General features: G+C 37.2%; 1 protein-coding gene across 1 annotated transcript; it reads right to left on the bottom strand.

Moving 5' to 3' along the window:
• Positions 1–27,138, bottom strand: cdc42se1 (CDC42 small effector 1). The gene is made up of 5 exons (XM_088010402.1): positions 27,031–27,138; positions 13,382–13,757; positions 4,711–4,815; positions 3,278–3,349; positions 1–2,013 (listed from the first exon to the last, which is right to left on the bottom strand). The coding sequence occupies exons 2-4, from the start codon at positions 13,529–13,531 to the stop codon at positions 3,281–3,283; spliced, it is 324 nt and encodes a 107-aa protein (XP_087866528.1). The 5' UTR covers positions 13,532–13,757; positions 27,031–27,138; the 3' UTR covers positions 1–2,013; positions 3,278–3,280.
• Positions 27,139–27,272: the final 134 nt, after the last annotated feature.

Below are 27,272 nucleotides of genomic sequence, written 5' to 3'. Positions count from 1 at the left end.
TGAACATACACATATTTTATTCCTCTTCTCTGTGTCTTTATGGTGTTTCAATGAACTGTTGACACGTTTGGACCTTGATGTAGGTACAAAATATAAAAGAAAAGTATAAAATATTTACATAAATGTCTTTCAATTATTCAAAAATACTTGTTTCAAAGGGACTGTACAGTTTTATTTGGCACTGCACAAGATTTTATTCTTACAAAGTGCTGTAATTAATCTATCTGATTAACCAAAAAGCATAAAACCTGAACAAATTTAATATATTTGGCTTTTTAAAAAAAAAATCATCTGAAGTAAATATTATAGCTCAAAGTGTCTCAAAATAGTTTCAGTTTCACAATATCTCAAAGTGTTTAAAACTTTGCTCAAGACATGAAATACAGAAATTTTGACACGTAAAAACTTAAAAGCCTAAAATCTAAAACAAAAATCTAAATAAGCAAAATAAGATAATCAGGATGGGGTGAGACACCAAAGAAACAAGCAATATAAATTCAACAAATATCACACATTAAATCCCCCAAAACAGCACAAAATTACAAATAACACAGATTTTCTTTTAAGTCAAGCACTCACAACATAAAGCAGTCAAACTCTACGTCCGCTACCAGGTGCAGCATGAAATGTCTTAAAATACTAGAAACATCTTAAACAGTGATGGCCGAAAAACATTTTTCTCGTCCCAAGCCAACACTGGAGTGGGCCGAACATTTCTCTTTTAGAGTAAAACAAAGATTAAAAGAGAACTTGCAGACATGTGGGTTGTTTATACTAAACTGGGAACACTATGACACACACATTCACATGTCTGTGATCTTTTCTACCTTTTTATAGGACCTCTGCTGACATCATGCAGTCCCATGGCCTCACATTTGTTTCTCTAAAAACCGAGGCCGGGACTTACCATAAATGTCCACAAATAAAATTACCGAAGTTCCCCACAATGTTCAGATATTAAAACACATACACACACACTCACACACACACTCTTCCTCCTCAACACACACACACTCCAGTCCAGTGTAGCAAAAAAGAAAAAAGAAAAAAAAGGGACTTTCCTGTCTCCTTAAAACAAGAGTCTGTCGTCACTTAGCACCCAGATGGTGACGACCAACCTGAAGGATTCTGGGAAATGAAGTCCAATGATGTCATCAGACGATTAACATTGGGGAACAGTTGACAAAACACCAGGTGCTGAATAATACACTGCAAAAACACAAAATCTTACCAAGTGTTGTTGTTCTACTGATATCTCAGTACACTTGAAATGCAACAAACTAACGTGTTTTAAGTCAATAATTCCCTAATATTGACGGGAACGTACTTGACCCACGAACAACAGGCCCTGCGCTGTTACCTAGCAACGCCAGTCAGCCAGCCAAGCCCGTCACCTAGCAACCAAGTTCCAGTTCCACTGATTATTTCACTTCGAACATTATTTTTCCCCCCTAGGTACAAATGAAATAATCTGCCAATGAAACCAATTTTAAAGAATTAAAGAAAAGTTACTTGTAAGTAGTTTTGTCTCATTTTAAATGTACCAAGATATTTGAACTAGAAACTAGACCAGAAATACTTTGGTCTATTTTGCGTTTTTGCAGTGTAAGAGTTCAGCAGAATAAAATATCTTGAAAATTTAGAATCACTAGCAGTTAAATGCTGTTCTTATATTCCTGCTTGGATTTGTTTTGATCATACAATAAAAGTTATGTCTAATTTAATACTGATGAGAGACCTGGTGCCAAATCTACCACCCAAAAATAAAATGTGTATAATTCCTGTCTGGCTCCCTACTTTCAGACCTGACCAGGGTGAGAAAAAGAAACAATAAACATGATTATGATTATTACATTTGCTGAATAATTTTAACATGTAGGTTCCACTGTTGCTCAGTGTTGCTTCAGCAGGGCAGCAGATGATGAAGCCGTCGGCTGGATGATGAAGGACAGGCTCAGAGGTTCAGAGTGCGGAGGAGGTCAGTCAGCTGGTCTGAGTCAATTTAATACAATCCTGAAAACAGAGAGACCCAGAGATTTCAAATTAAATCATTTAATGTGTAGTTAGCATACAGGTAAGGAGTCATTTACTCCATTGTAGTCATAATCCAAGAGAAAGTTGATCCTCAATCTGTATAAGAGCTGATAAATCAAAAGGAGGCTTAAACACCGACATGAATTTTACATTTTTAAACAATAAAAATGTATATCATTTAATTACTATCAAAGCATTTTGAGGTTTAATATTTCCCACACACAAAACAGGGCAGTTCTTGTGTGTAAATCAAAATTAAAAACAAGAAGATGTTACATTGGCTTTTTACGTGATTATTATGCAAAGATTCGTCAGAGGAGGCTTTACTACTCTGGTTTCCAAACACAAAAGAAAGTTGACATTGACAGCAATATTACATTTTTTTCCCACATGACTTACATTTTTTTGCACAAAATGAACAACTTTCCAACCCCACGTAGCATGTAGCTAGCACTACAAAGCTAATATTACTGCAAAACTGTTAGATTGAACATAAGCAGGAATGATGAATGAAATTAGGTTTTTGCTGTGTTATTTTTTTATTCGTCGTATTTTATAGCAACAAAATATTTTTAAACAACCAGTTCTGTAGTAAGTAGCAGCTAGCTTTGATGCTAATATTAGTTTGTGTGTAAACCGGAATGATAAATAATAACTCGGATTTTAGTTGTGTTGTTGTCTCACCTCTATCCTGCTCTAACCCAGTGCAACAGCATTCAGATTCTGTGTAGATGTTTTAACTAAATGACAATCGGAGCTTTAAATGACCTTTTTTTACTTCCTGTTGTGGCTAGCAGTGCTAACGCTAGCTTATGCTTAATAATAAGCTGTAATTTGGCTTCAGTTCTGCAAAAGAGCTACAGAGGACATACAAATTTTATCTGAATGTGTAAAATATTTTGAATTTTCAGCATTTTTATAGAAACTCTTTCCTGAGAGCTGTTTTGACCGCAGCCACAAAAATGATCACTGAAGCCTTCAGTTCCCAGTACATTGATTATTATTTAATTTTGGGGCTCTAAATAAGATCTAATGGTCAAATATGAGGAAAATTTTGCCAAAAAAACCCACGGCTGTGATCAGACTGAGCGTCATCCAAGGTCAGAGTTACTGAACAAATAATGAATCATAAGGTTTTACAGTCACAATGCTTTCAACAGTTTTGCAGGTTGTAACACAGACAGAGTTACCCAACATTAATCTGCTCTGTTTTTTCTGCTCAGAGTGAGAGTTGTGTCCTTACCGGCTATAACAGGCTGTTCCTGCAGTTCATGTTGGGGCCTTTAGACCTCATCTGCTCCTGAACAGACCCTGACTGTTAAAAAAAAACAAGAAAAACACTTAGTCACACCCGACAGAGACACACAGCACATTAACTATCCTCACAGGAAGGGATAACGATAAAAACAAGAGAGAAAACCAGTTATTATGGAGAACAAGTTAGATAATGCATGTTAGTTTAAAATAAAAATTCATAAATTAGTAAGAAAATATATTAACTCCTTAAAAGCAAATTGAAAACTTACTTTTTATCAAAAGAAAATATACATATATTATTTAGAAGTTAATTTTAGACATAAACGAATAAATACATATGTTTAAATTATTAAAAATAATTATTCATTTAATTGTTCATCATGAATATTTTAACAAGAATGCAGCAAGTGGTTTCTGGATGAACAGAAAACGATAAAATGCTTGTCGTTTCCAGCAGCCATTGTACAGCACTGATCAAAAGTGTTGGCGTTCCGCTTGGGTTGCTGGGTAACGGTGCACTGCACTGCAAAAACACTAAATCTTACCAAACAATTTTACTCTTGTTTCTAGTGCAAATAGTTTAGCAAACTTGAAATAAGACAAACTAACTTAAAAGTAAATTTTTAGCAAGATATAGAGGCTTTTTTTAAGTACAAAATTCCTTATAAATTGATGAAAAAGTTCCAGTTCGATTGGTAGATAATTTAACTTATAACAAGACATTTTCCCATGTTAAAGTTAATTTAACTAGAACCTTTTCATCAATATTAAGGAATTATTTACTTAAAACAAGCCACTATATCTTGCTGAAAAGTTTGTCTTATTTCAAATGTAATAAAATATTTGCACTAGGAAGTAGAGCAAAATTACTGGGTAGGATTTTGTGTTTTTGCAGTGTGCAAGTCAATTCTGACTTAACATTCAAGAGATTTTTGAAACGGCTCATTTTCCCCCAACACCAAAAAACATTAATTTATGTCAAAATAAAATGGCTGGTTGGTTTTTTTAAGGGCTTGGTCCGTTTTTAGAAGCAGCGGAGACCAAAATGGAAGTATAAAAAGTAAATTTTGCTAACAAAAATCCCCTTTAAGTAAGTAAGTTTGATGCATTCTTGCATTCACACCAAACGACACTGGAGCAGGATTTCTAGGCCGGTCCAGGACGACCTCAGTGACTGCCAGAGTGGATGCAGATTTCCACATGCCAGATGTAAGGCAGAAAAGCCAAAATAGAAGCAGGAAGGATGCAGTGCCACAAGACACTTCCTGACACCCACGCACAGAGAGAGCGCCTCTGTCCTCATGCTGGACTGAAGCCTGGCCGTCTCTGTTTGCTGTGAAGCTGCACAGGTTTACTTTTACTTTCTCTCCTGAGTTAAACCGTAAAGGTCGGGCTCAGAGATTGGAGCTGGCATCTCACCGGCTGCAGGCCGTCTCCCATCTCCCCGGAGCCGATGTGCGTTAGGTGGATGAAGTTTGTCGGCGCGCCGATCATGCTACGGTCGATCTTCCTCCTGTTCTTCTTCTACACAGAGACAGAGATTTTTCACTTTAGAGAAATGAACAATGGATCTGAAGGAGAAAGGACATTTGAGACAGAAATTATGGTTGAATGTCATTAAAGACACGATAACAGGCTTTTAACTGAAAACAGGTTAAAAGGAAATGGACAACGTGGACAGATGGTTCACCTGTTGCTCTGCACTGCAAAAACACAAAATCTAACCAAGTATTTTTGGCCAAGTTCTAGAGCAAACATCGTAGTTCACTTGAAACAAGACTAAGCTGACTTACAAGTAAATTATTCCTTAATATTTATTCATAAAAAAGTACCAGTTCTGTTATTTCACTTATAACATTTTGTTATAAGTGAAATAGTCTGCCAGTGGAACTAGAATTTGGTTGCTAGGTAACGGGCTGGGCATGGCTGGCGTTGCTAGGTAACGGCACAGTGCCAGTTGATTGTCAGTGTAAGTAACCAGTATTTTTATTTTTTTTATCAATATTAATACATTTTTGTCTTAAAACAAGCTCATAACTTGCTGAAAAGTGATTTGTAATTTATCTCATCTCAAGTGTACTAAAATATTTCCACTAGAAACAAGACCAAACATACCTGGTAAGATTTTACATTTTTGCAGTGCATGTATCTTTATAGGTCTTAATGGACACAGCAGTTTATTCTATGTGCCTTTTTGTCATCGCTCCGTTGCATTTTGTGTGTCTTTTCTTTTTATATCTCAATTTTTAATGCCTATGATATTTTTGTTTTCTCTGCATTTATTTTAATTCTCACTCTTCTCCAAGATTTTGTGTTTTTGCAGTGCAACATAAAATGTTTCATTATGGAAGTCAAACAAAATTAAACTAAAATTATTTTCTATTTTCAGATTTTAGAACAAATGAAAATAAAGAATATTGGTATAAATTAATAGAAAATGAAGAAAGAGAAACCATATTTTGAATCTAGTTACTCTTAAGAGCCGGTTATACATTTTTATATAAAGATTTTGCAAAAGTATTTAAAGAATAGTTCTTGTTTCTTGTTGCATCCATAATTAAAAACATTTCCTTATTGGTTTTTAAGAGCCACATGTGGCTCTGGAGCAACAGGTGCACTGCAAAAACACAAACTCTTACCAGGTATTTTAGTCCGGTTTGTAGTGCAATTATCTTCATATGCTTGAAATAAAAACTAAAAAACAAAGTTTTCAGCAAGATAAAGAGATGGTTGTAAGTCAAGGATTTATTAATATTGATCTAAAATACAATATTAATATTAATAATATTGATCTAAAATACATATTTCAAATGTATTGAGATACTAGTACTAGGAATTAGACCAAAGTTACTTGGTAGGAGTTTTTGCAGTGCCCTAATGTGACGATTGTGGTGTTGAAATACTTTCATATCTTTCTGATGCGTCTCTTTTGTTCCTCCGATGGTCTGTCCCTGATGTGTCTCCACATGTCCACATACTCTCAGTCTCAAATCACCACACTGAATCATGTAGGAACAACAAAATGTGACGCAACAAACGGAGGAAAAGGAAAAACACCAGAGGAACCAGGAGGCTCCGCGATCAAACAGGAACGCCACACACTTCAAAGCAGCGATTACAACAGATTTTACTTCAGAAATTACATCCAACTCCTGAAATTAGGTTTCAATTTAAGGCTCCTTCAGAGTTCAGCTCCTCTTGGTGCATTCAGGGACACTGGGAGTTTTGGGAATCAGCCAATGAAACCCCTCATTAAAACCTCGTTCGCCTCCCGAAGTCCAGTAAACCCCGCTGTGTGGAAACACATCCAAGCCGCAATCAGAACCATTTAGATGTGATTTAAGAGGCTTATGCTCGGGATTATCCAGAGCCTTTATGTAACACAGCAGAACTACAAATGATGGGTGAACACAAGCGAGACGACAAGCCTTAAAGAGTGTAGGAGTGAGAGAAGCTGCAGGATCATTTCAGACAATATAAGTTTAAAAAACGGTGCAGATACACTGATCAGAAACTGGTTTATCAATGCGCAAGAAGAGATTCAAGAGGAAAACAAACCCACAAACAAACCAATGTGAAGAAAATGCAAAAAACAGCTGAGAAAAAAGAAAATGCATAAGAAAGATCAGGGCTGAAGGGGCTTGGACCCCTGTTACAACTGCTGCTTTATGGTATGTTATCATTTACTTTAATCTTGATATTAAGGGGCAGCATTGTGTTTTTACAGCCACATAGGACCATTTTGTAGCTCAATCAAGTAACTATGTTACAAAACTAATTTGACTTAAAAGAAATTTGACTTTGTAATTTAATGCAATGAAATTGGGCTTCTGTCTCTTTAAAAACTCCTGCTCTTTCTGAAACTCAGCCCTCAGGAAGTCGTTCCTCTGTTAACCCTTTAAACCAGCGTTGCACTGAGAACAAGCCCAGCGGTCCCACCAGGTGTTTGCTAATTGCTGCTGGCTAGTCTGAAGGAGCTGAGTGGGGCAGGATGGCTCTGGGAAGCTTGTTAGCTTCCAGGAGGAGCTGCGACTCGAAGGCGGAGCTAGGTCCATCCCGGCGTTTTGCACAGCTGAATGGTTGCCATGGAAACTAACGGATTTCTCAGAAATGTATTAAAGAAGCGATGGTGCAGGCATGTTTTCGATGAGGGAATAACATTACGACATGGTGCAAAGCTCTTACATAATGCTGCCCCCTCTAATTTCATTAGCGGTTCCAAATGTTTGAAGAAAACAGGGGAAGTTTTCCGAGATGGAGACTCAGACCACACACTGCAGCGGCTTCAACCAGCTGGGAGTGACTCACCGCTCGGCCTACACGCGTCCTCCTCCACAGCTACAGCTGCCGCCATGGCAACAGTAATTAAAAAAAAGCAACCGGGCAGCGCTGATGGACAAACTGGAAGGAATTTTGCTCTTAATTTCATCAGGACGTGAGAGTCGGGTTGAGGTGCTGCAACAACGAGGAGCTGCAACTTTCAGCTCAACAGTTACACAAGCTCTCCTTGCTTCGGTGAAGCTCTCTGTTTCAGATTTACTTGTGGTCATTTAGCAAAACCTTGGGATTGCTCACACAGCTGCGACTTTGCCAGATTTTAATGGCAGCAGTATGCTTTAAGATTCAACAAACTGAGGCCTAATCTAATCCTGGGGCAGTTTACGTTGCGCAACAGAGTCGCCGCAATTAATGTGGAGCGGAGGGAAAAACGTCTCTCCTGGCAACCTTTGTGTTGGGCTGATAAACAGCTGCTTCTTCTTCACCCCAAATATCATCACCATGTAATCTGAGCCACCAACATCAAAGGAACAAGCTGGAATTTCAAAATAAAAGCAAATCACAGACATATGGAGCTGATCCTGGTCCTATGTAATGTTTGAACTCCATCAGCTGTTCAACAAACAAATAGTGTTGACTGCAGGCCACAGTACTGCCTGCAACAGCTTACAGTGAATCCCCCAGTATGAGTCAGTTATCAATTTTACAAACCACAGAAAGGTAAAAGCAATTAAAATCACTAAATATTTGGTGCAAATTGCAATAAAACCAACCAATAATATTACAAAGTGAAACTGAAAGGAAAAGATGCAAAACTGAAACAGAAAAAAAATGACTCAAATGGACAAAAAGGGTCGTTTAAGAGTAAGAAAGACATATACACTGCAAAAACACAAAATTCTACCAAGTAATTTTGATCTACTTTCTAGTGCAAATATCTTAGTACACTTGAAATAAGACAAAAACTAACTTATAAGTAACTTTTTAGCAACATATGTGTTGCTAAAAAAGCAACGGTTTTAAGTTAATAATATTTAATATCAATAAATAGAAATACTGGTTACACTGACAGTCAACTGGCATTGTGCCGTTACCTAGCAACCCCAACCAAGCTTAGCCCATCACCTAGCAACCAGTTCTAGTAGATTATTTAACTTATTACACGACATTTTCCCATTTTATAAATGAAATAATCTCTACTTTTTCATCAAGATTAAGGAATTATTCACTCTCTAAAAAGTCACTTGTAAGTTTGTTTTGTCTTTTTTCAAATGTATTAAGATATTTGCATTAAAAACTAGAGAAAACAATTGTTGAAAATGTATTTAGAGGCAACAAAAAAAAAATGCTTGGAACGATAACTGACACAATCATATTTTTTTTCATGTCTGATAAAACATTCATTTCCTTTACATCATTTTCTGGAACAGCTGCAGTTTTACCCTCCAGATCCTCAAAGAGAAACGGCTTTTTTTGGTTCCAGAGTGAAGTCCCTGGTGGCTGCTGTGTGTCTCAGTGTGTTTGTCAAAGGTGTATTGTTGCAGCGGTACAATGGAACAAACAGAAAACTCTAAAAATACAGGCGGAGGAAGGAGGGTGGAGGTCCCTGGAGGGAACCAGCGCAGAGCAGAACTTCCTCCCAGGACCGCCAGCGTGCACCGTGTCTGTACGCTCAGTGTGAAGGTACATGTGGTGGGGTTTCACGCCCACAGTGCCAGGGGCCCACGCTAACTCTGTTAGCTATTTAACATGTTAAACATTACGGTTCAGGTGAGGCATTCACATAACCTCTCCATGGGGATAGCTGTTATAAAATCATATTTAATTTCCCTTTGGGAGTAATAAAGTATTTTTCAACTGGGAATCAAAGTTACAACACTTGTTACATTTTCATTTGGTGCGGTTCACTTTCACACCGGACTGTCAAACAATCCGAATACTTTGGAAAACTTGTTCCCCTCCTCGCCTGTGATGGCGCTGCAACAACAATCACTGAAGGAAACAACATGAAAACCAGAGAAGACGACAACTTGCTTTCTCACAACGTGGACAAGCGTCAGACTTTAGTAGTTGTAGGATTTCTCTTTGGTCTTTGTAAAAGACTACGATCCATTTCTTCCACTAGCGCCAGACTAGCATGTTTGTTTTGATTGTATTTACCCAGAAATCCCTGCACTATAGTTCACTTCCTGTTTTCTGAGTGGTCTTTGGTCCACTTTCCATTCACATATGCATTGGAATCACACCAGAGCTCACTTTAATTGAACCAAAACCTTGATTTTTAGGCAGACCAGGGTTAGCGTTTTCAGTCCACATCAGAGTTCGATTACACATTCTCACCTCTTCAAACGAACTGGACTTTCTTGAGTTCGACTAGAGGGGACTAAACAGGACTGGTGTGAATGCACAATTAGTCAAAAAGTAATTTTCCAAGATGAAACCTGCATAAAATACATCTTTAATTGATTCTAAACTAAAATTGAGTAGACACATTTTCATTTATTGTGGATTTCTGTGTCAGGCTGCACTTTGGTGCATTTGGTATCACTGATGCAACAAGAAGGTCCTGAGTTTTAATCTTCTGCTGAAGTTTGTTCTCAATGTGAATGCATGAGTTCTCTCCTGGTATTCCAACTTCTTCCCTCAGTCCCAGGTTAATAAGTTACTCCAACATGCTCTTATACTGCAAATACCCAAACTCTTCCTAGGTATTTCTTGTCTAGTTTGTTGATCAGATATTTTAGTACTCTTGAAATAAGACAAAGATGTAGGCTTCTTCTAAGTCAATAATTCCTTCATATTGATTTTTTAAAAAGTTCCAGTTCCACTTGCAGATTATTTTACTAATGGAAAAATGTTATAAGTGAAAGAATCTGCCAATGGAACTGGAATTCGGTTGCTAGGAGACGTGCTGAGCTTGACTGGGGTTGCTAGGTAACGGCGCAGTCCCCGTTTATTGTGAAATAAGTGAAATAATCTGCCAGTGGAACTTCTTCTAAATACTGAAGAATTATTGACTTATAATAAGCTCCTATATATTACTGAAAAGTTACTTGTAAGATAGTTTTGACTTATTTCAAGAGTACTAAGATATTTGCATTAGAAACTAGACAAAGATACTTACATGAATTTAATTGTTCATCAAACAATTATTAATCCAATTTTAATGTGACATTGATGCCAATAAAGCATGAAATTTGACTGAATGGAACCGTACATCCACGTTTTCTTCTTGTCTCTCTTAGCAACACCTGAATCATATTCAGGTTAATAAACATCCATCCATCCATCCATTTTCTGAACACCCTTGTCCCTCAGTGGGGTCGGGAGGGGTGCTGGTGCCTATCTCCAGCTAACGTTCCGGGCGAGAGACGGGGTACATCCTGGACAGGTCGCCAGTCTGTCGCAGGGCAACACAGACACACAACCATGCGCACACACACACCTAGGGGCAATTTAGACAGACCAATTAACCTAACAGTCATGTTTTTGGGACTGTGGGAGGAAACCGGAGTACCCGGAGAAAACCCACGCATGCACAGGGAGAACATGCAAACTCCATGCAGAAAGACCGGGGCCGGGAATCGAACCCAGAACCTTCTTGCTGCACGGCAACAGCTCTACCAACTGCGCCACTGTGCAGCCCCAGGTTAATAAACAGCAGAAGCTAAATATTTTCCATCTGCAGTGACTGTAGAATAAATGGTTCTGTTAATACTACTGTATGCTGTTGTGGCATGAAGTTCAAAAAGGGGAACTGAGAGCCTGGTTCTGTTTTTGTTTTCTCACTGGTGAGGACATCATGAGGACACATCTGCAACACGCTGGAACAAATCCAGTAACGATGCTTCAGGTTTGAACCTCGTTTAGGTGAATCAACAGTCAGCGCTCAGGTAAAGTTAGCTTTAAAGCTTTCTCCCTTCTCACTTAGTCCACAAATATACTTTATACAAGGCTGGAAATGCACATTTATGACATATAATAAACAAATCTCATATAACGTGACTGGAGAAATTAGAAAAAATGCAAATAAGTTAACTATTTACTAATGTAACTATAATTTACCCAAATCATCTCTTTTCCTGAATGTTTTTTTTCCCCTGTGGAACGTAACTCCAAATTATTTGTGGAAAATTCACCTTTTGCAATTCTTTATAAAATATTCTTAAAAATAACATACAATGTGCAAAGCTACTTGAGATAACATCGGCCGTTTCTTTTCCTGGTTGTGGTTCAATTGTTGGTTGAACCACAACAGAAGACATAATAACATGCATATTTAGCTTCTAGTGCTAATGTTGCACTCACGAAACAGACAGGAGTCCTTCTTCAGTTTAGTCTTCTTCAGTCCTTACTAACCAGTTCAGTTTCCACCACCTGTTTCAATGGATATTAAGGTCTATTTGGTGTTTATCTATTGAAATAGGTAGTTCTAAGTGTTTTTTGGGGGAATCCCAAGTATTGTTATATTAGCGATTAGTTTGATTAGCAATGTTAGCACTACTAACAGCAATCCCGTGAGGATTCACAGCAAAGTGAGCAAATTCTTACCCTGCCAGGATTTCCTAATCCAGAATAATCTGATAGCCAGAAATAGTCTCCTCAAAATGATAAGAAAGAACAACTTTGTTTCGACAGACCCAGATTCCTGTAACTTCAGGCTGTTGGGACGCCGACATGACCCTGCTGACAAAATGTTATTTACAATCTAGTTTCCCCTCAGAGAACTAAAAGAGAACTAAAAATAGTCTTTTTCAAAATTTCCACACCCAAGAGTTTCAGATCTGACTCAGTTATGCATAAAATCAGCTGATTACGGGCACCAGACAATTTCTCAGTGCATCTTCAGTGATAATAAATAATGTATCAATCTAATTGATGGTAAATTATTTCAGGTTAACCACTGAGTTGATCAAATATCTAGAGCTTTCACTGTATTTATATCATCAGACTTTCTTGAAAAAGTGTTTTCCTTTGCAGTTTTGCTATAAAAAAAAGACTTTTAAAAGTTACACTGTAAATAATGAACTGAAGTAATTTGGTTTTGGTTTAATCAAAATGTGGATATTAATTTTTCAAAGTCATATTTTCCTCTATGCTACTGAGACATTTAAAAATGTAGGAGTCCCAAACTAAATATTTAATTCACAAGAAAACATTTGGGAATTAAATATTCACAAATATTTGATTTGTGAATACTAAAAATTCATGAAGTTGTTATTTTCTAAAACAAAATATTTTTTCACAAAATATTCATTTCCTAAGTACATATTTAAGTGGGAGCAAAATATTTAGTTTTCAAACTAAAGATTTAACTACAAATTAAATATGTTTTGCAAACTAAATATTTATTTGATACTAAGCAATTAATTTCCAAGTTAAACATTTAATTTTCAACTAAACATTTAGTTGTGAATACTACAAATGAAATATTTCTTAAACTAATTATTTTCTAAATAAATATTTAGTTTTCAAACTAAATACTTAACTCCAAAATATGTATTTTTCTAACTAAATATTTATTGTTCAAAATAAGTATTTAGCTAAGACCTAAACATTTATTTGTGAACTAAATATTTAGCTTTAAAACTAAAGGTAAATATTTAGTTATTAACATTTTTAGTTTGTAAACTAAATAGTTAGCTTGCAAATTAAATATTTAATTTGGAACTCTGACATTTATAAATGAACTCCTACATATTTATCCTCTATGACAGACGACTTAAACCAAATTTATTCTGTTAATTTTTTTGCAGTGTAACTTTAAAATGGCTTCCGATGTGGATCAGAACCAGAGGTGCTGGTTTCTCACCGGAGGAGGCTTGGCTACAACGCAGCAGCCCATCTTGTGCCAGAAGTCGCTCATGCCGACGGTCTGCCTGTCCAGCGGCTGGCCGTTGCTCTCTGCTGCCGCCCTGCAGGCCCGAGAAGGAACTGCAGTCTGTGGATAATCCTGGGGCATCCAGACAAAAAGCCACACAAATGTAGACAGTCAGAGGGTAAAACCCTGGAAAAAACCCACAGTAGATTAAAAAAATAAAAATCTACAGGGACTCCAAGTGGTTCAGATTGGACAAAAAATGAAAATCAGGATATCCACAAATTTCCTCTGGTGAAAAATCCTCAGGCAAAAAAATTTCAATTAAAATTTACTCCTCAGAAGATTCAAACGTTGAAATCCAAACATCCTGCAAAGACAGAAAAAAAAACCCATTACAAACTTTTTCTTTTTCTAGATTCAGAACATTAAATAATTTAGTCTCGTTATAAGTTTAGTCCTCTGGTTCGTCTTTCAGAAAGTTGCTCCTTTTATTTATCACATTATTCGCCTTTCAGTGCCTCAGCGACCAGGAATTATCTTAATGCCTCTGCGGTTGTCCACCTCAAAGACTCAAACGGCCTCAAGTTTCTAAATTACCACAATCAATCTGCAATCTTTAAATGGCTCCACATTAGGTTGCTTTATCTGCTCGCGAGGCTTGATTTAGCTTTCTAAAACAACTAGACCTTTATCTAACCTTCAGTTATTTTCTTTAAAAACCGCCCCAAATCAAAGCCACAATGCAGAGCAGAGCTGCAGATTCATGAAGCTACCAAATAAGGCTCGGTCAGCGAAACGCTAACGGCGTATGCGATTACATTTTTTAGATGCTTAAATAGCACTTATGGTCCAAAAATCACCACATTTTCAGGAGAAATGCTTAAACATGAGCAAGTCGTCTGAAGACGTTGAGGCAGTCTGTCATTGGGCTGCATGGGAACCAAACCCTGGGAGACGTCAACACGGCAGCAACATTAAGCGTGACTAAACATTAGGTGTGGTCCAAACACAGAGCAGCAGGAAGTAACACAAGCACACCAGGAGCTGCAGGCCTGGAGGAGCGGCGCCGGTGGGTCAGATCACGAAAACCACTCCGGCTCACTAACTCTCAGGAACCAACAGCCTGAAAATAACACGTCACATTTATTAAAATGAAAATATTAAACTCTTTTCTTTGTTCTTTGAACAGATTCTGAAATAAGTCATCCTTTAACTACCAAGTGTTGTGAGCATTAATAACATTTACGGCTATTTTTAACTTAGAAGCACAACAAAAGCAAAATAGACTGGAGCTGCTTTGGCAGCCATTAAATATAAATATAATCCACTCATTTCTACATACTTATCTATTTAATTTCAATCTTTTTAAATTTAATAAAAGTAATAATAGCTGTGAAAGATAGCACCTCTAAGGACCAGTTTATGCAGCTTATCTGCAACAAAAAATTATACTGGGGTTTAGTTGCTCTTTAAACAAAATAAGCAAAAATATTGTACTGTTTGCAGTACCCGCTGTTCAACCCAAAGAGGGCAGCACTGAGCCAGCTTAAGTCTAAATATTGCAAAAAATAAACAAATTTACAAAAAATGTCTAAATTTGTACATTAAAATAAAGATAGTACCCTTAACAATAAATTTATACAGCTTTTTTGCAACAGAAAAGGTTGACTTGGGGTTTAGTTACTCTGTAAATGACATAAACTAAAAAATTGGACTTTAACCAATGGGAAAATCTGGTTGCAGTATCCACTGTCCAACCCAAAGAGGGCAGCACTGAGCCGGTTTGAGGCTAAATATTGCAAATTTTACTAAAATTTTTACAATTTGCACAGTAAATTGTAAAAATTACTTGCAGATAAGCAAGTAACTTCTTGCTTATCTGAGCAAGAAGTTCAGATAAGCAACTGAACTTCAAAACAAAATAAATTGCCGCTTTTATTACTTAGAAAATAAATAAATACTGTGAAATGTAAAAAAAACAAACAAAAAAACATTTGCAGACCAAAGATCAGCTTTCAGCAGGCACAAAATGTCCAACTGCAGGCATCGAATGTAAAAATTATTCATCAACCAGAGCAGGAAACCTGTGGCTTCAGGGCAGAGTTTGTTTATGGGATCAAATGTTTCCTGATGGTTGAAATTAGTGACAAGTTGCTGGTGGCAGATCTGGATCACAATTATCTCCACCTGATGTTTTTATCTGTGGTTTATCTGATTTTTCCCCGTTTGTTTCTGTATTTCAACCAGATGAACCTCGGCTGGATGGCAGGAGGCGTTCGCTGCGTCCCGATCAAAAGCTCCAACTGCGTCTATTCTGAGTCGGCTCTGCCTGTTAGAAAACTATCTGGAGTCCCTCCAACACATTTCAGCAGATGATAAGGGAGGAATGTGGAGGCCAGAAACATGTAGCTTCATGCTTGACATCCACAAAGATCAGCAGAGAGGAATTCAGCCCGAGGGGTCGGCTTCGCCAAGGAGAGGACTTCCTGTTTGGGAATCAAACAGTTCATCAGACTGAAACGTCTGAAGGTCTCCACCAAATCCTGGGGATTTTTAAAATTATTTTCCATTTTGATGACTTGGTTCCCTTCATCAGCTGGTTTCATCTGGACTCAGACAAGCACTCAGATCCTGTGTTGTCTGAGCGAGCCGTCACTCGAAAACATTCCACACGTCTGAGCTTAATCTTACATAAATTACCCAAACCATCCTTTCGACACATCAGGAGAGAAAACGCCTGTGTGTGATGGTTTTACCTCCGTTTGCTGCTGTCCATTTGTAAACACTTTCGCTCTCAGGGTTGGTAACCAACGTGTTCACCTCTGGATTACAACCAGAGTGTAAATGGAAACAGACGAGGTTTGGTGGACTAAAAACTGCATTTTGTTTTATAAAATTTAAATCTAAATTTACAAAACTATAATTTCTGCAGTTTTTCTGTGACCTGCACTGCAGAAATACAAAGTTTAACCAAGTTCTTTTTGTCTAGTTTCTAGTTAAAATATCTCAGTGTACTTGAAATAAGACAAACTAACTTATGAGTAACTTTTCAGCAACATGTAGTAGCTTGTTTTAAGTAACTAATTCCTTAATGTTGACGAAAACATTCTAGTTCCAGTTTCAAGGGTAACTAAGCCGTTACCTAGCAACCCCAGCCAAGCCCAGGCCGTCACCTAGCAACCAGTTTTATTTTGCTTTTAACATGGGAAAATGTCTTATTTTGCACTAAAGTATTTTTTCATGAATATTAACCAATTATTCACTAAAAACAAGCTCCTAAATCTCACTGAAACGTTGCTAATAAGGTAGTTTTGTCTCATTTGAAGGTCATTAAAGTATTTTCCCTAAAAACGAGATTTGGTATTTTTCCAGTGAGACAGCAGCAAAATTCTGCTTCATGTTAAATATTAATATAAACAAAAGAAGACTTTGACAGGACTGGAGAAAAGGGAAGCAAAGAGGTTCAGATGGGTGTCAGAATTTGAAGTGATGTAAGTTTTCAGGAATTTGCATTTCACCGTCTGCAGTGGATAGACAGACAGACGAATGGCCGTTCATGAGCGTAACCAGCACAATGGTGCAAACTCAGTCTAAACTTCCTGTCCTGCAGTCTGTTTGTTCGTCCGCTGTAATAAATTTTGTCCCATTACATCACTGGGAGGAGGTAAAACTGCCTCCTCCCCTCCCATTGTGTTGTTTGCAGGTGGCAGGATCCACAGTCTGCGCAGAAAACTTGATTAATTCCCGTTTATTTATTTAGCTTTGCTACTGATCTACAGTTTTCCAGCCTTTCTGAAGGTCTTTGACTCCTTAACCAAATTATTTCAGCCACGTTTTAGTAAACGTGACCATAAGAAATATTTTAAAATTCTTTTTTAAGATAACTGTGTCGCAGTAATTATTGTCCCACAAGCACAAATAGTGCTGCTGAAGAACATTCCCATTTGTAATGCGCTTTTTTGGGACACAAAGAAGTATGATTTATATACTTAAACTGCATAAAGTAAGTGCATTTAATCATAATCATCTTGTCACTTTAAATCCCAATAAGCTGCTGTTGGCCACGCCAAAAAACTCAGCGTTTACGCCTGAAAATGGCTGCAAACACATGCACAATATTATACAACCGAACATCTTTGAAAAGCAGAAGTGGAGCCTCCTGCACAACCAACAAGAAGGCAGCCATTGTACGGCGCACACAGCAGTAGAACCAGCTGAACAAATGTGCTGGAGCTTCAGTTGGGTTGCTAGGTAACAGGCTGGGCTTGGCTGGTGTTGCTAGGTAACGCCGCAGAGCAGTTGAATGTGACTTAATCAGGAGATTTTTAAAACACCGAAAAACATTACATTACTGCAAGAAAAAACAGCATGGTGGTTTTTGAAAGCGCTCGGGTTGTTTTTCAAAGTGGTAGAAACCCAAATGGGGAAAAAAAATAAATAAATAAACCAAATATATCTTCTCAAAAAGTCAAACATGAAACATTATGCTGCCTTCAGAAAGCCTGCTCCTACTGATCAGGGAGAATTAAACAACTTATGAAAAAGTCTGGCTGTTTGAAATATCTATTCAACAAATACAGAAAGATTCATGCTTAAAATACATGATTATTTACTTTATTGTGTCTATATACCAGTTTTTGTGACATATTTATCTGCTGGACAGTCCAAAAACATTCAAACAACCAAAACAACAATAAAAACAAAAAGCCACGGTCGCCACCAGCCTGCTGATGTGAGAGCAGCTGAGCGACGATCAGCTGGAGGGGAGAATCAGCTGAAATGCCACAAAACGACAACAACAGCCCGCCTGTTGGAGGCGAGCGGCTGCAGGTCACACGATCACACTTCAAGCAGATGGGAGAGAAACGCTTATTTACACAAGACGGCCGAGACGTCTGACCTCTGGTTTCACAACGACCCCGGCGAACTTGATGACTAGCGTCAGAAAAGCCTCCAGACAAAAACCTGAAAACTGAGACCCGGCCGTCTTCCTCTTCTCTGTGGGAATTAGTCACTTCTGCACTGAAAAACTCTAATGAATAAGTTAAAGTCCAAGAAATTAATGTTAATGCTAAAATGTTAATGTAACATTTTGTTGATGTTAATACAAATACAAATACATTTCCTGTTTAAAAGCAACTTTCTTGAGTTTCATTATCGATTTTAACAAACCTTTAATGTCAAATTATGAACATGACTGTGAAAAAATCTGAGGAATTGCTGCCAAAATAAATGCCAGTTGACGTTTTGTAAGCTATGAAAAAGCCCTGTGTAAAACATGAAACACTTAAATAAAACAGGGACTGAGCTGTTATTCTGCTCCACTTCCTCCTTTACAGACCTGGTCACACTTCCTGCTGCAGTTTATCTGGGACCATAAGCAGGCTGTGATAAGACAAAAACAAAAAGACAACCAAGGACATCAGCTGAATAAAAATAAATGGGTTCAGATTAAAGAAGAAGAACCAGGTTTTGGGTTTCACAAAATCTCCTTATCGTTGCTTTTCAAGAAACTATAAAATCCTCTCAGGATGATTTTCTATTTTAGTTTTATAATGTACAAACTAAATAAACTTAAATAATTAACCAGAAGAATCCAGTCTTTTCATTGACTCTTGTTGTTGTTTTTTGTTCTTTATTACTTCTCTTTTTTTGACATTTTTGGCATCCCGTACAGAGAAGCTGGTTGCCAGGGGAATATTTTGTTTTACAAAGACAATATCTCAAGATAAAGTGTTAATTATGATAAGAATTTTATTAATTCATGTCAACCTGAAGAGTTTTCACCTTTACCTGGAAAATATTACAGATTTTGTGGTAATTATTTGGACTTTTACTCCAGTACAAATCCTAAATAACAACAAACAAATGACACAGAAAGCAACTCTGCACCTTGACTATAGTTATTATTATTTACATTTACATATTTTCCACTACTTTTTATTTAGAAGTACAATCATTTTTGATGTCTTTTTGTTTTACATTTTTGAGTAAAAACTATGAAGTCCTGGTACTTTTACTCAGAGCTTTAGTAATGTTAGACTCTTTTACTGGCACCACTTGAAAGGCAACGACTCGTTCTCTGTCATTTTCATACTTTTACATCAGTTTTTAACATTTTTTTCTAAGTAGAGACACTATTTAGGGAATGTATTTTAATTCATTGAGGGTTTTTTGAATCCTCACCATTCAGTTTTACCCCATCATCACATTAACCATGAGGCTAGACTGTTAATTACTCCCTGATCAGTCATCTGAAAGAGGCAAACGTTTCCTTTTTGGCCAGACTTCCAGGCAGAAATGACGTCTTATTCTCAGATTTTCATTAATACTGACCTCAAGAAACCTAAAGTCCACATAAAAAAATGCATCATTTGTTTTTATGTGATAATATGCGCCGCAAAAGCTGGAAAGGACGGACTGCGTCACCAAAACCACTTCTCTTCTTTGATTAGTCAGCGCCCTGCTCTGATGAAATCAGAGGGACTTAATGGACTACAAAGTTCATACACAAAGTAACGGATTACTCATCATGATTTTGGTAGTTTTCCAGGAAGTGGCCAGGAGAATCATTAAGAAATACCTTCAAAAGTTATTCCTTATTGCTGTGAGCCAAGATGAGGCTGTTAATGTGCAACGCAGTGGAAGAGAAATCCAATAAAGGCGACACATTGTGCTAAATTCACATTTCAAGCATCTTTTACGTCCATTTGGGTTTCAGCTGCTTCCAAAAACAACCCAAACCCACCCAGGCATTTAATGTTTTGGTGACTGGAAAGTGACCCGTTTCTAAAATCTACAGAATGTAACCAGGAGGCACTGCGCCCGTTACCTAGCAACCCCAGGCAAGCCCAGCTCGTTACCTAGCAACCACAGAAGGCTCCAGAACAGCCAATTCTGAAATGAACTCAAACTAGTCAGTTGACCAGACTGAAATCTTATTATTTAAGAAAGATTTTGAACAAAAACATTTAATGATCATGTTTTCTACCGGTCCTAACCTGTTCAGGGAACAGGTCACTTTAACCTCCTGAGGAGCAGCGCGGTTAGCTAAACTACTCAAATGTTCCTTAGTTTACCTTTAGCGTGTTCTTCTGTTTTCATCCGTCACTCCCACAAAGCTTTCACTGAAACAAAACCACACAGAGCCTAAAGCTTCTTTCACTTTCAGGTTATGGACTCCTGGTACTTTTCCTCACCGTATTACTTTCTCCTACTACTCTGCATTATCTGCAGTTATTGTCTATTTTACACTCTTTATTTTTGCTTTTCATAGGCTCTTTTTTACATAATCTTCCAAAAATGTCAACATGACAGAAGAAAACTTGTCCTTTTCTCCTTACAAATCTTTAGTATATTTAATATGTAAACATAAATAGAACTGTGTTTGTTTAAAAATGACAACAAAATTGTGACCTTGTTTTCCCCCAATTTTAGCTCTGAATGAGTTTAATTTAACTGGACTGAGAGCAAAAACAGCTCTTTGACTTATAAAGATTACTGGTAAATTTACAGCATTGTGGAAAGAAAGTTTTCCTTCCTGGAAGCATCATATAAACAATCACACGGTGAAACATTTGGCTCGGTGTTTCTGTTAATTGCTTAACAAAACCATGTTTTCCAAGCTGTAAAACAATTAAAAGGCTATGATGATAATACTGGAACATATTTGGGACTTTGTCAAAGTGACAGCCTTTATTAATGTTCCTTTTAAAGCTATGTACTTATTGTTCCAGTTAATACTGAACAACGACATGTTGTGCTACATTTATGAAACTGTTAGTTGCTATAAGTGTTTACAAAAGTGATTTTTAATGAGTCAAAGTCCTGAACTCCTTATCAGGTTGTCAGTGAACTTCTTGGACTTTCTGTTTGCGCAGGCAAGTGAGAGCTGTAAAATAAAACCTTCTCATGTTAGCGCAGAGTAAACACCAGCCAACAGGACGTCTCTCTCAGCTTTCCCTTTTTAAAAAATGCTTTTTTACGACAGGAAAGCGTCGACCCCGGAATATGAAGACGGGGTGTTTAAGGTGGCAGAAAGCGGAGCGGCTACAGCTGGAGTCCAGCTTCACAATGGCGCCTTTTCATCCAGACGTTTAAAGGTAGAAAACTTTCCAACCGGTTAACGGTCGACCCTCCTGCTCTGACACAACGAGCAGCTTTCACTTCTCTCCCCCGGGAAGCAGAAAGTTAACACACCTTAAAGTGACGCAAGCCTTCAGGTTCACGCTGAACAATAACGCCGATTCAAAACGCTCCATCGATTATTCCAACCATCAATCATAAGTTTTTTAACCACTTAAATCTTCTTTCATACAGTATTAGAAGGATTAAAAGATGCAAATAATTCAGTTTCTTTTTAAAAATAAAACATTTTATGGCAACACAGGATTCCTTTAGTGTACGTTTGATCATTTATTTGATACGTTTTTGAATTAATCGATTAATAATTGGATAGCAAAAGGTTCTTAATATAAAATGTTGTTTTGTTTTTTTCTTAGATTTTGAACAGAGTGAATCTAAAACTACGGCACTGGAGGAATTCTGGGTAAAATATATTTCCACACAAAATGTACATTATGTTTTTACAGTTCTAGCTCTGAGTGTGGTTTTCAGTCTGTACACTCCAGTCAACCATTAACCAAATATTATATTAGCTGACAATTCTTTGAGTAATCGATTAATCACAATCGATTTGATTAATCGTTTCAGCCCCAACCTTTTTGGGTTTTTATCGACCAGAAAACTATTTTTTTATTTATTTTTTCAGAAAATAACTAGTAAAATGTATAAATTTACATCATCATCATCATCATCATTATATTGCCTATAATAGGATAACACAGAATTCCTTTAGTGTACGTTTGAGAATTTGTAGATTAATTGATACATATTTGCATTAATCAATAAATTGGACAGGAAAAGGGGATTTATAGTAGTTCTTTTTTTTTACTTTTGTTTTTTACAGAATTTGAAACAAAAGTAAAACTATGCTATTTGTTGAGTTTCCAAACAAAAGGTTTTTATTTATATAAATGCAAATTTGATATCTTTTTTGTGCAGTTTTGGCTTAATTATTGTTCTGAATATGTTGTTTTTTTCACAAAATGACCATTTTTTTGGTTTGTTAAGGAGTAACTAATTACTAAATTAGTTGATGATTATTTCAATAACTGATTAATCACGATTGATACGATTAATCATTTCAGCTCTAGTCTGAAATTAAACATAAGATCAAATTAGATGTAAGTTTTTATTGTGCATCTATCAGATATAAAACAGTAGATATACAGATCTATAGAGCTATGGAGAGATTTTCTCTTAATTTCCAAATTTAAATCAGTTTCATTGATCCAAGTGCGACAACAGAGCGATAAACACCAAGACGAAACCGACTCCACTTTTGAATGTCTCAGTTTCTTACAAATCAGGGATAAAATTTCCTGCAAAACACATAAAAGCATTAAAGACTCTCTGAACCAAAACAGAGACTCTTTGTTTTGGTTCAGAGAGTCCAAAACAGACTCTCTGAACCCAGAACCAAAACACTCTGGGTTTTGGTTCTGGGTTTTGGTTCTGGGTTGGTGAGAAGGTTCAGTAACGCCTCCTGCAGTGATTTAACTGGATGCAGGTTGTTGAAGGGATGATCTCAGCGAAGCGTTCGACTCCATGACACACACATCCGCTGCTGGTTCTGAGACATTTGTCAGAACCTGAAATCCAGCCAAGCTGACGTTTAATGTCAGTGAACCGGGCCGACTGTGGGAACCAGATAACAAAAGAAAACCCAGAAATAAACATCTGAGACAGAACCCTTCCAGGAATGTCTTAGTAATCACATAATTATTTCAGGGTTTCATGCAAAACCCACTTTTTGGGTCCTTAAAGTCGGGAACCAGCCAACTATTTGGGAGACACTTCAGTGAAGACGTCAGTCCTCAAGCCTCCATATTTTACAAGCTGCACAACAACGTTTATTCCGACTGCACTTCATCTGCACCATAACATTTGTGAGATCAGCAAAAGTTTTCCACTTTAAACAGTGGAGATTTCTTGGCCTCCACCATCTGTTTCAGCCTTGAAGGGAATTCATTATGAAAAATTCACATTTTGCAGATTTTTATTCTTCAATTTGGGTCTCAACTTCTTCTAGAAACAACCCAAGTGCTTTAAAAACAATCACTAAGATATTTATTGGCAATAAATTAAAGTTTTTTTGGTGTCTGGAAAATGAGTCGTTTCAAAAACCACCTAAATGTTAAGTCACATTCGATGGGCACTGTGCTGCAACCCAGCCAAGGTCAGCCCTGTTACCTAGCAACCACAGCAGAACACCGTGTTTGCTCAGCTTCTGTTGAATTATGCGCTGCACAATGGCTGCTGGAAAAGTCAACTTTTGTTGTTGTCTTCTAGAAACCATTTGCTGCATTTTTGTTGGTTGTGCAGATGGCTCTACTTCTGCTTTTCAAAGATGTATAAATGAGCATCAGTTTGCAGCCATTTTCATGTGGGAGTGTAAACACTGAGATGGGGGCGTGGTCAGCAGTAGCTAATCTGGATTTAAAGTGACAGGACGCCAAAACAGCTAATTCAAAAACGAGTTCAGAGTTCAGAGTGAAATCTCATTATCTAAGAAGAGTTTTTGCAGGAAATGTGAAGAACTTATTTTGTTCAGTGTTCAAGGGGTGTACAAACTTTTTGCCAAGTTGGCCAAAATTGTCAGCTCAGAAATAATTTCAGAACAAAAAAATATATAATTTTTAAAAACGTAAAATCACCTAAATGTTGTGATATCTTTTAATCTAGTAACTATTTTATTTAATCAAATAAAGTAAACCAATTTTTTTGTAGGAACTGTATCATAGAACCAAAACTGCAAATAGGATTTGCTGGTTAAATGAAAGAAATCCAATTTGCTTTTTATTTTTGGGCTCAACTGAAGTAAACTAAAACTATATTTTTGTCTATTTTGTGCGATAAAAACTGGATGTAGGTCAGTCTTCATTTGAAAACACTTCCTGTATTTATCTGAGTTTTAACAGACCATTAAAAAGCAGATTTAGGTCCACCAAATGAAAACTTTAGAGTAGATTTTAATGAGTAGATCTGGTCCTAGTTACCATGACAACAGAAACAAACCAGGAAGCTTGGAAAAGATTATCAGTTTATGTGGCATCTAACATTTTTGTAAGTAGATTTTAGTTTCACAGTTTTTTTCCTAATTTATATGATTTATTCTTGAGGGGGGCCGCACAAAATCAGCTGAGGGACCACAACTGGCCCCCGAACTTCACTTTGAACACCTTTACCCTGAAGAAAATGCTATTTTTATGTCTCTATGTGACATTTTCAGTTGTTTGCATGATCCCCAGTGACTTATCCAGGTCAAAATAACTAGCAATAGTTTTACTTAGAACAAGGAATGGATTTATATGGGGAAAATCAGATCTCGTTATCTTGAAAACGGCTTTTCAGGCCGTTCTCTGCTTCTATTTTGAAACTAAAATCCAGCATTATCAAGACAGGAATGAATTTATTAAACTAATTCAGAACAATTTTGAAACAAAGTCTAAAAACACAATCAGCAAAAAGTCCAGAAACAGCAGGAACGATGCAGAAATCAGTTTCCTTGAAGCCAAACTGCTTGTATTTAACTTTTCCTGGTAATCTTCAGTCGGTTCCCTTAAAAGAAAAAATATCTTCTCATGCTGCAAACAGGACTAACTGGATTATCTGTGAGGAGGTCAAACCCATAACTGGGTCACAGCTCAATGTAGCATTTAGCTTAAAATGCTGTATTTGCATTTGGCACAACAACAACAACAACAACAACTGACTAAAAGCTCAAACTGCAGCAGAGCTGATGAGAAATATCTGCTGGCTCAGAAGTTTTCTTCTTTTAATTTTCCAGAAATGTTTGCCTGGAGAAACGTGAATCCCAGTGGAAAGTCAGGGCTTTCCAAAAATGACTAAACATGTTGCTAACGTAACCGCCGTGCCGCTGTGAATACATCCCACAGACACTGGGAACAGAGCGCTGCAGTGTTTCCCTCCTTCCCGCTCACCACACGCCTCTACACCCTCTGCAGACCTGTAATTTGGCTCCAGATCTACAGATCTGCACCCAGAAACTAGAAGCTATCCGTCACAGCCCAGCAGTTATTTTTGGCTCATCCTGAGCAGAGGGGTCGTCTGCGACCTCCGACCTCTGACTTTAACCTCCACCTTCTCGCTCTAATCTTCTGATTGTTTCCGCTCTTTTTGTTTTTGTCCAAGAAAAGAAAAGTCATTTTTTCAGGAGAGTTTTTAGCTGCAGATTCATTTAAATATTTAGATTTTACAGAACTAAGCGATCAGCTTCCTCATTACTTGATTCGCTACAGTTCTTTACTTTTAAGTCAATATTTGGTTAATATTCATGAAAAATACTTTATTAGTTAACAAAAAATAAGACATTATTCACATATTAATAGTGAAAAAACCTTTCAGTGGAACCAGTAATTTTTTAATCAATATTAATGAATTATTTAATACAAAAAGCTTCTATATCTTCCTGAAAAATTACTTGTAAGTTACTTTTGTCGTATTTTTAGTTCATGAAGATATTTGCACTGAACTTGACTGAAAACACTTGGTAAGATTTTGTGTTTTTGCAGTGCACAGCTCTGACAGACAGACATTTCTCTACACTACAAAAACATAAAATCTTACCAAGTAATTTTTTTTGGCCTTTTTTCTGGTGGAAATGTCTTAGTACATTTGAAATAAGACAAAACTATCAAGTAACTTTTCAGCAAAAAATATGAGCTTTTTTATGTAAATATTTCTTGACTATTGACTAAAAAGTGGTAGTTTTTTTCCCACGTTAATCTTGAAATAATCTGCTAGTAGTTTTTCATCAATATTAAGGAATTATTAACTCAGAACAAGCTCCTACAACTTGGTTAAAAGTTAATTATACGGTAGTTTTGCCTTATTTCAAGTGAACTAAGATATTTCCACTTGAAACAAGACTAAAATTACTTGCCAATATGTTGTGTTTTTGCAGCGCACAGGGGAGAAATGAATAAAATGGATTATGTGCGATAATTTCACCTCGTCCAGGCAGGAAATCCAGCCCAGAGAGCGGAGGGTAATGAAGCCCAGGGGAGTTTTCCTCCCATGAGTTCTGGTGGTATGCTGTATCCTGTGACCCGTTAGATTCTCTGACCCGATTAGAAACTTCACTCTGCTCTCTTGTACCTTCAGCACAACCTGAACCTTCATTTCAGGAGGAAAACAAGGTTTAAGGCTGGTGATCTAAACTGAACCAGAAAATCGCCTGAAAAGCAGTAATTACTAACATGTTTCCTGCCCAAAGCGAATGGGAGCAAAGAGGCATCTGAAAATATTTAAAAGCCTCTAATCTAGTCTCAATCCACATGGCAGGGTCATTTAAATTACGAGAAGCGACTCTTGTGTACAGTAGATTAATAATTCACAGATTAATCTGTCCTTCAGGGAGGTGGTTGACCTGCGAACTTCAGCTAACATCTGAAGATTTCCTGCATTTTAATCAGTTTACATGTTTCTCCGGTGAATTACAATGAAATAATTGCTCGTGTTGCTTATTTTTAGTGAAAAAGAGGCAGCGGACTCACCGGAGAGGAGCAGCAGGGAGGCAATGAGCGGCTGAAGGAGTGAGATCATGAACCAGCTGCAGCTTTCTGACAGACTCTCTGCCTTTCTCTCTCTCTGTGTGCGAGGTGTGGCTCCAACCAGGAAATCCGCCCTCTTTTTTCACTAAAGACCTTCATTTTTATCTTTTCTCCTCCCTTTTACTGCTTCTGAGCGGCCGAACAGCGCCTCCTTCTGGCGGCAGACAGTCATCTGAGTACAACAC

This window comes from Poecilia mexicana, unplaced genomic scaffold (assembly GCF_051168715.1).
Source record: "Poecilia mexicana isolate PSO_F unplaced genomic scaffold, ASM5116871v1 scaffold_11, whole genome shotgun sequence".
Classification (NCBI taxonomy): Eukaryota; Metazoa; Chordata; class Actinopteri; order Cyprinodontiformes; family Poeciliidae; genus Poecilia; species Poecilia mexicana.
The sequence above is the reverse complement of the archived record's forward strand: the minus strand, read 5'-3'. Positions and strand labels throughout refer to the sequence as shown.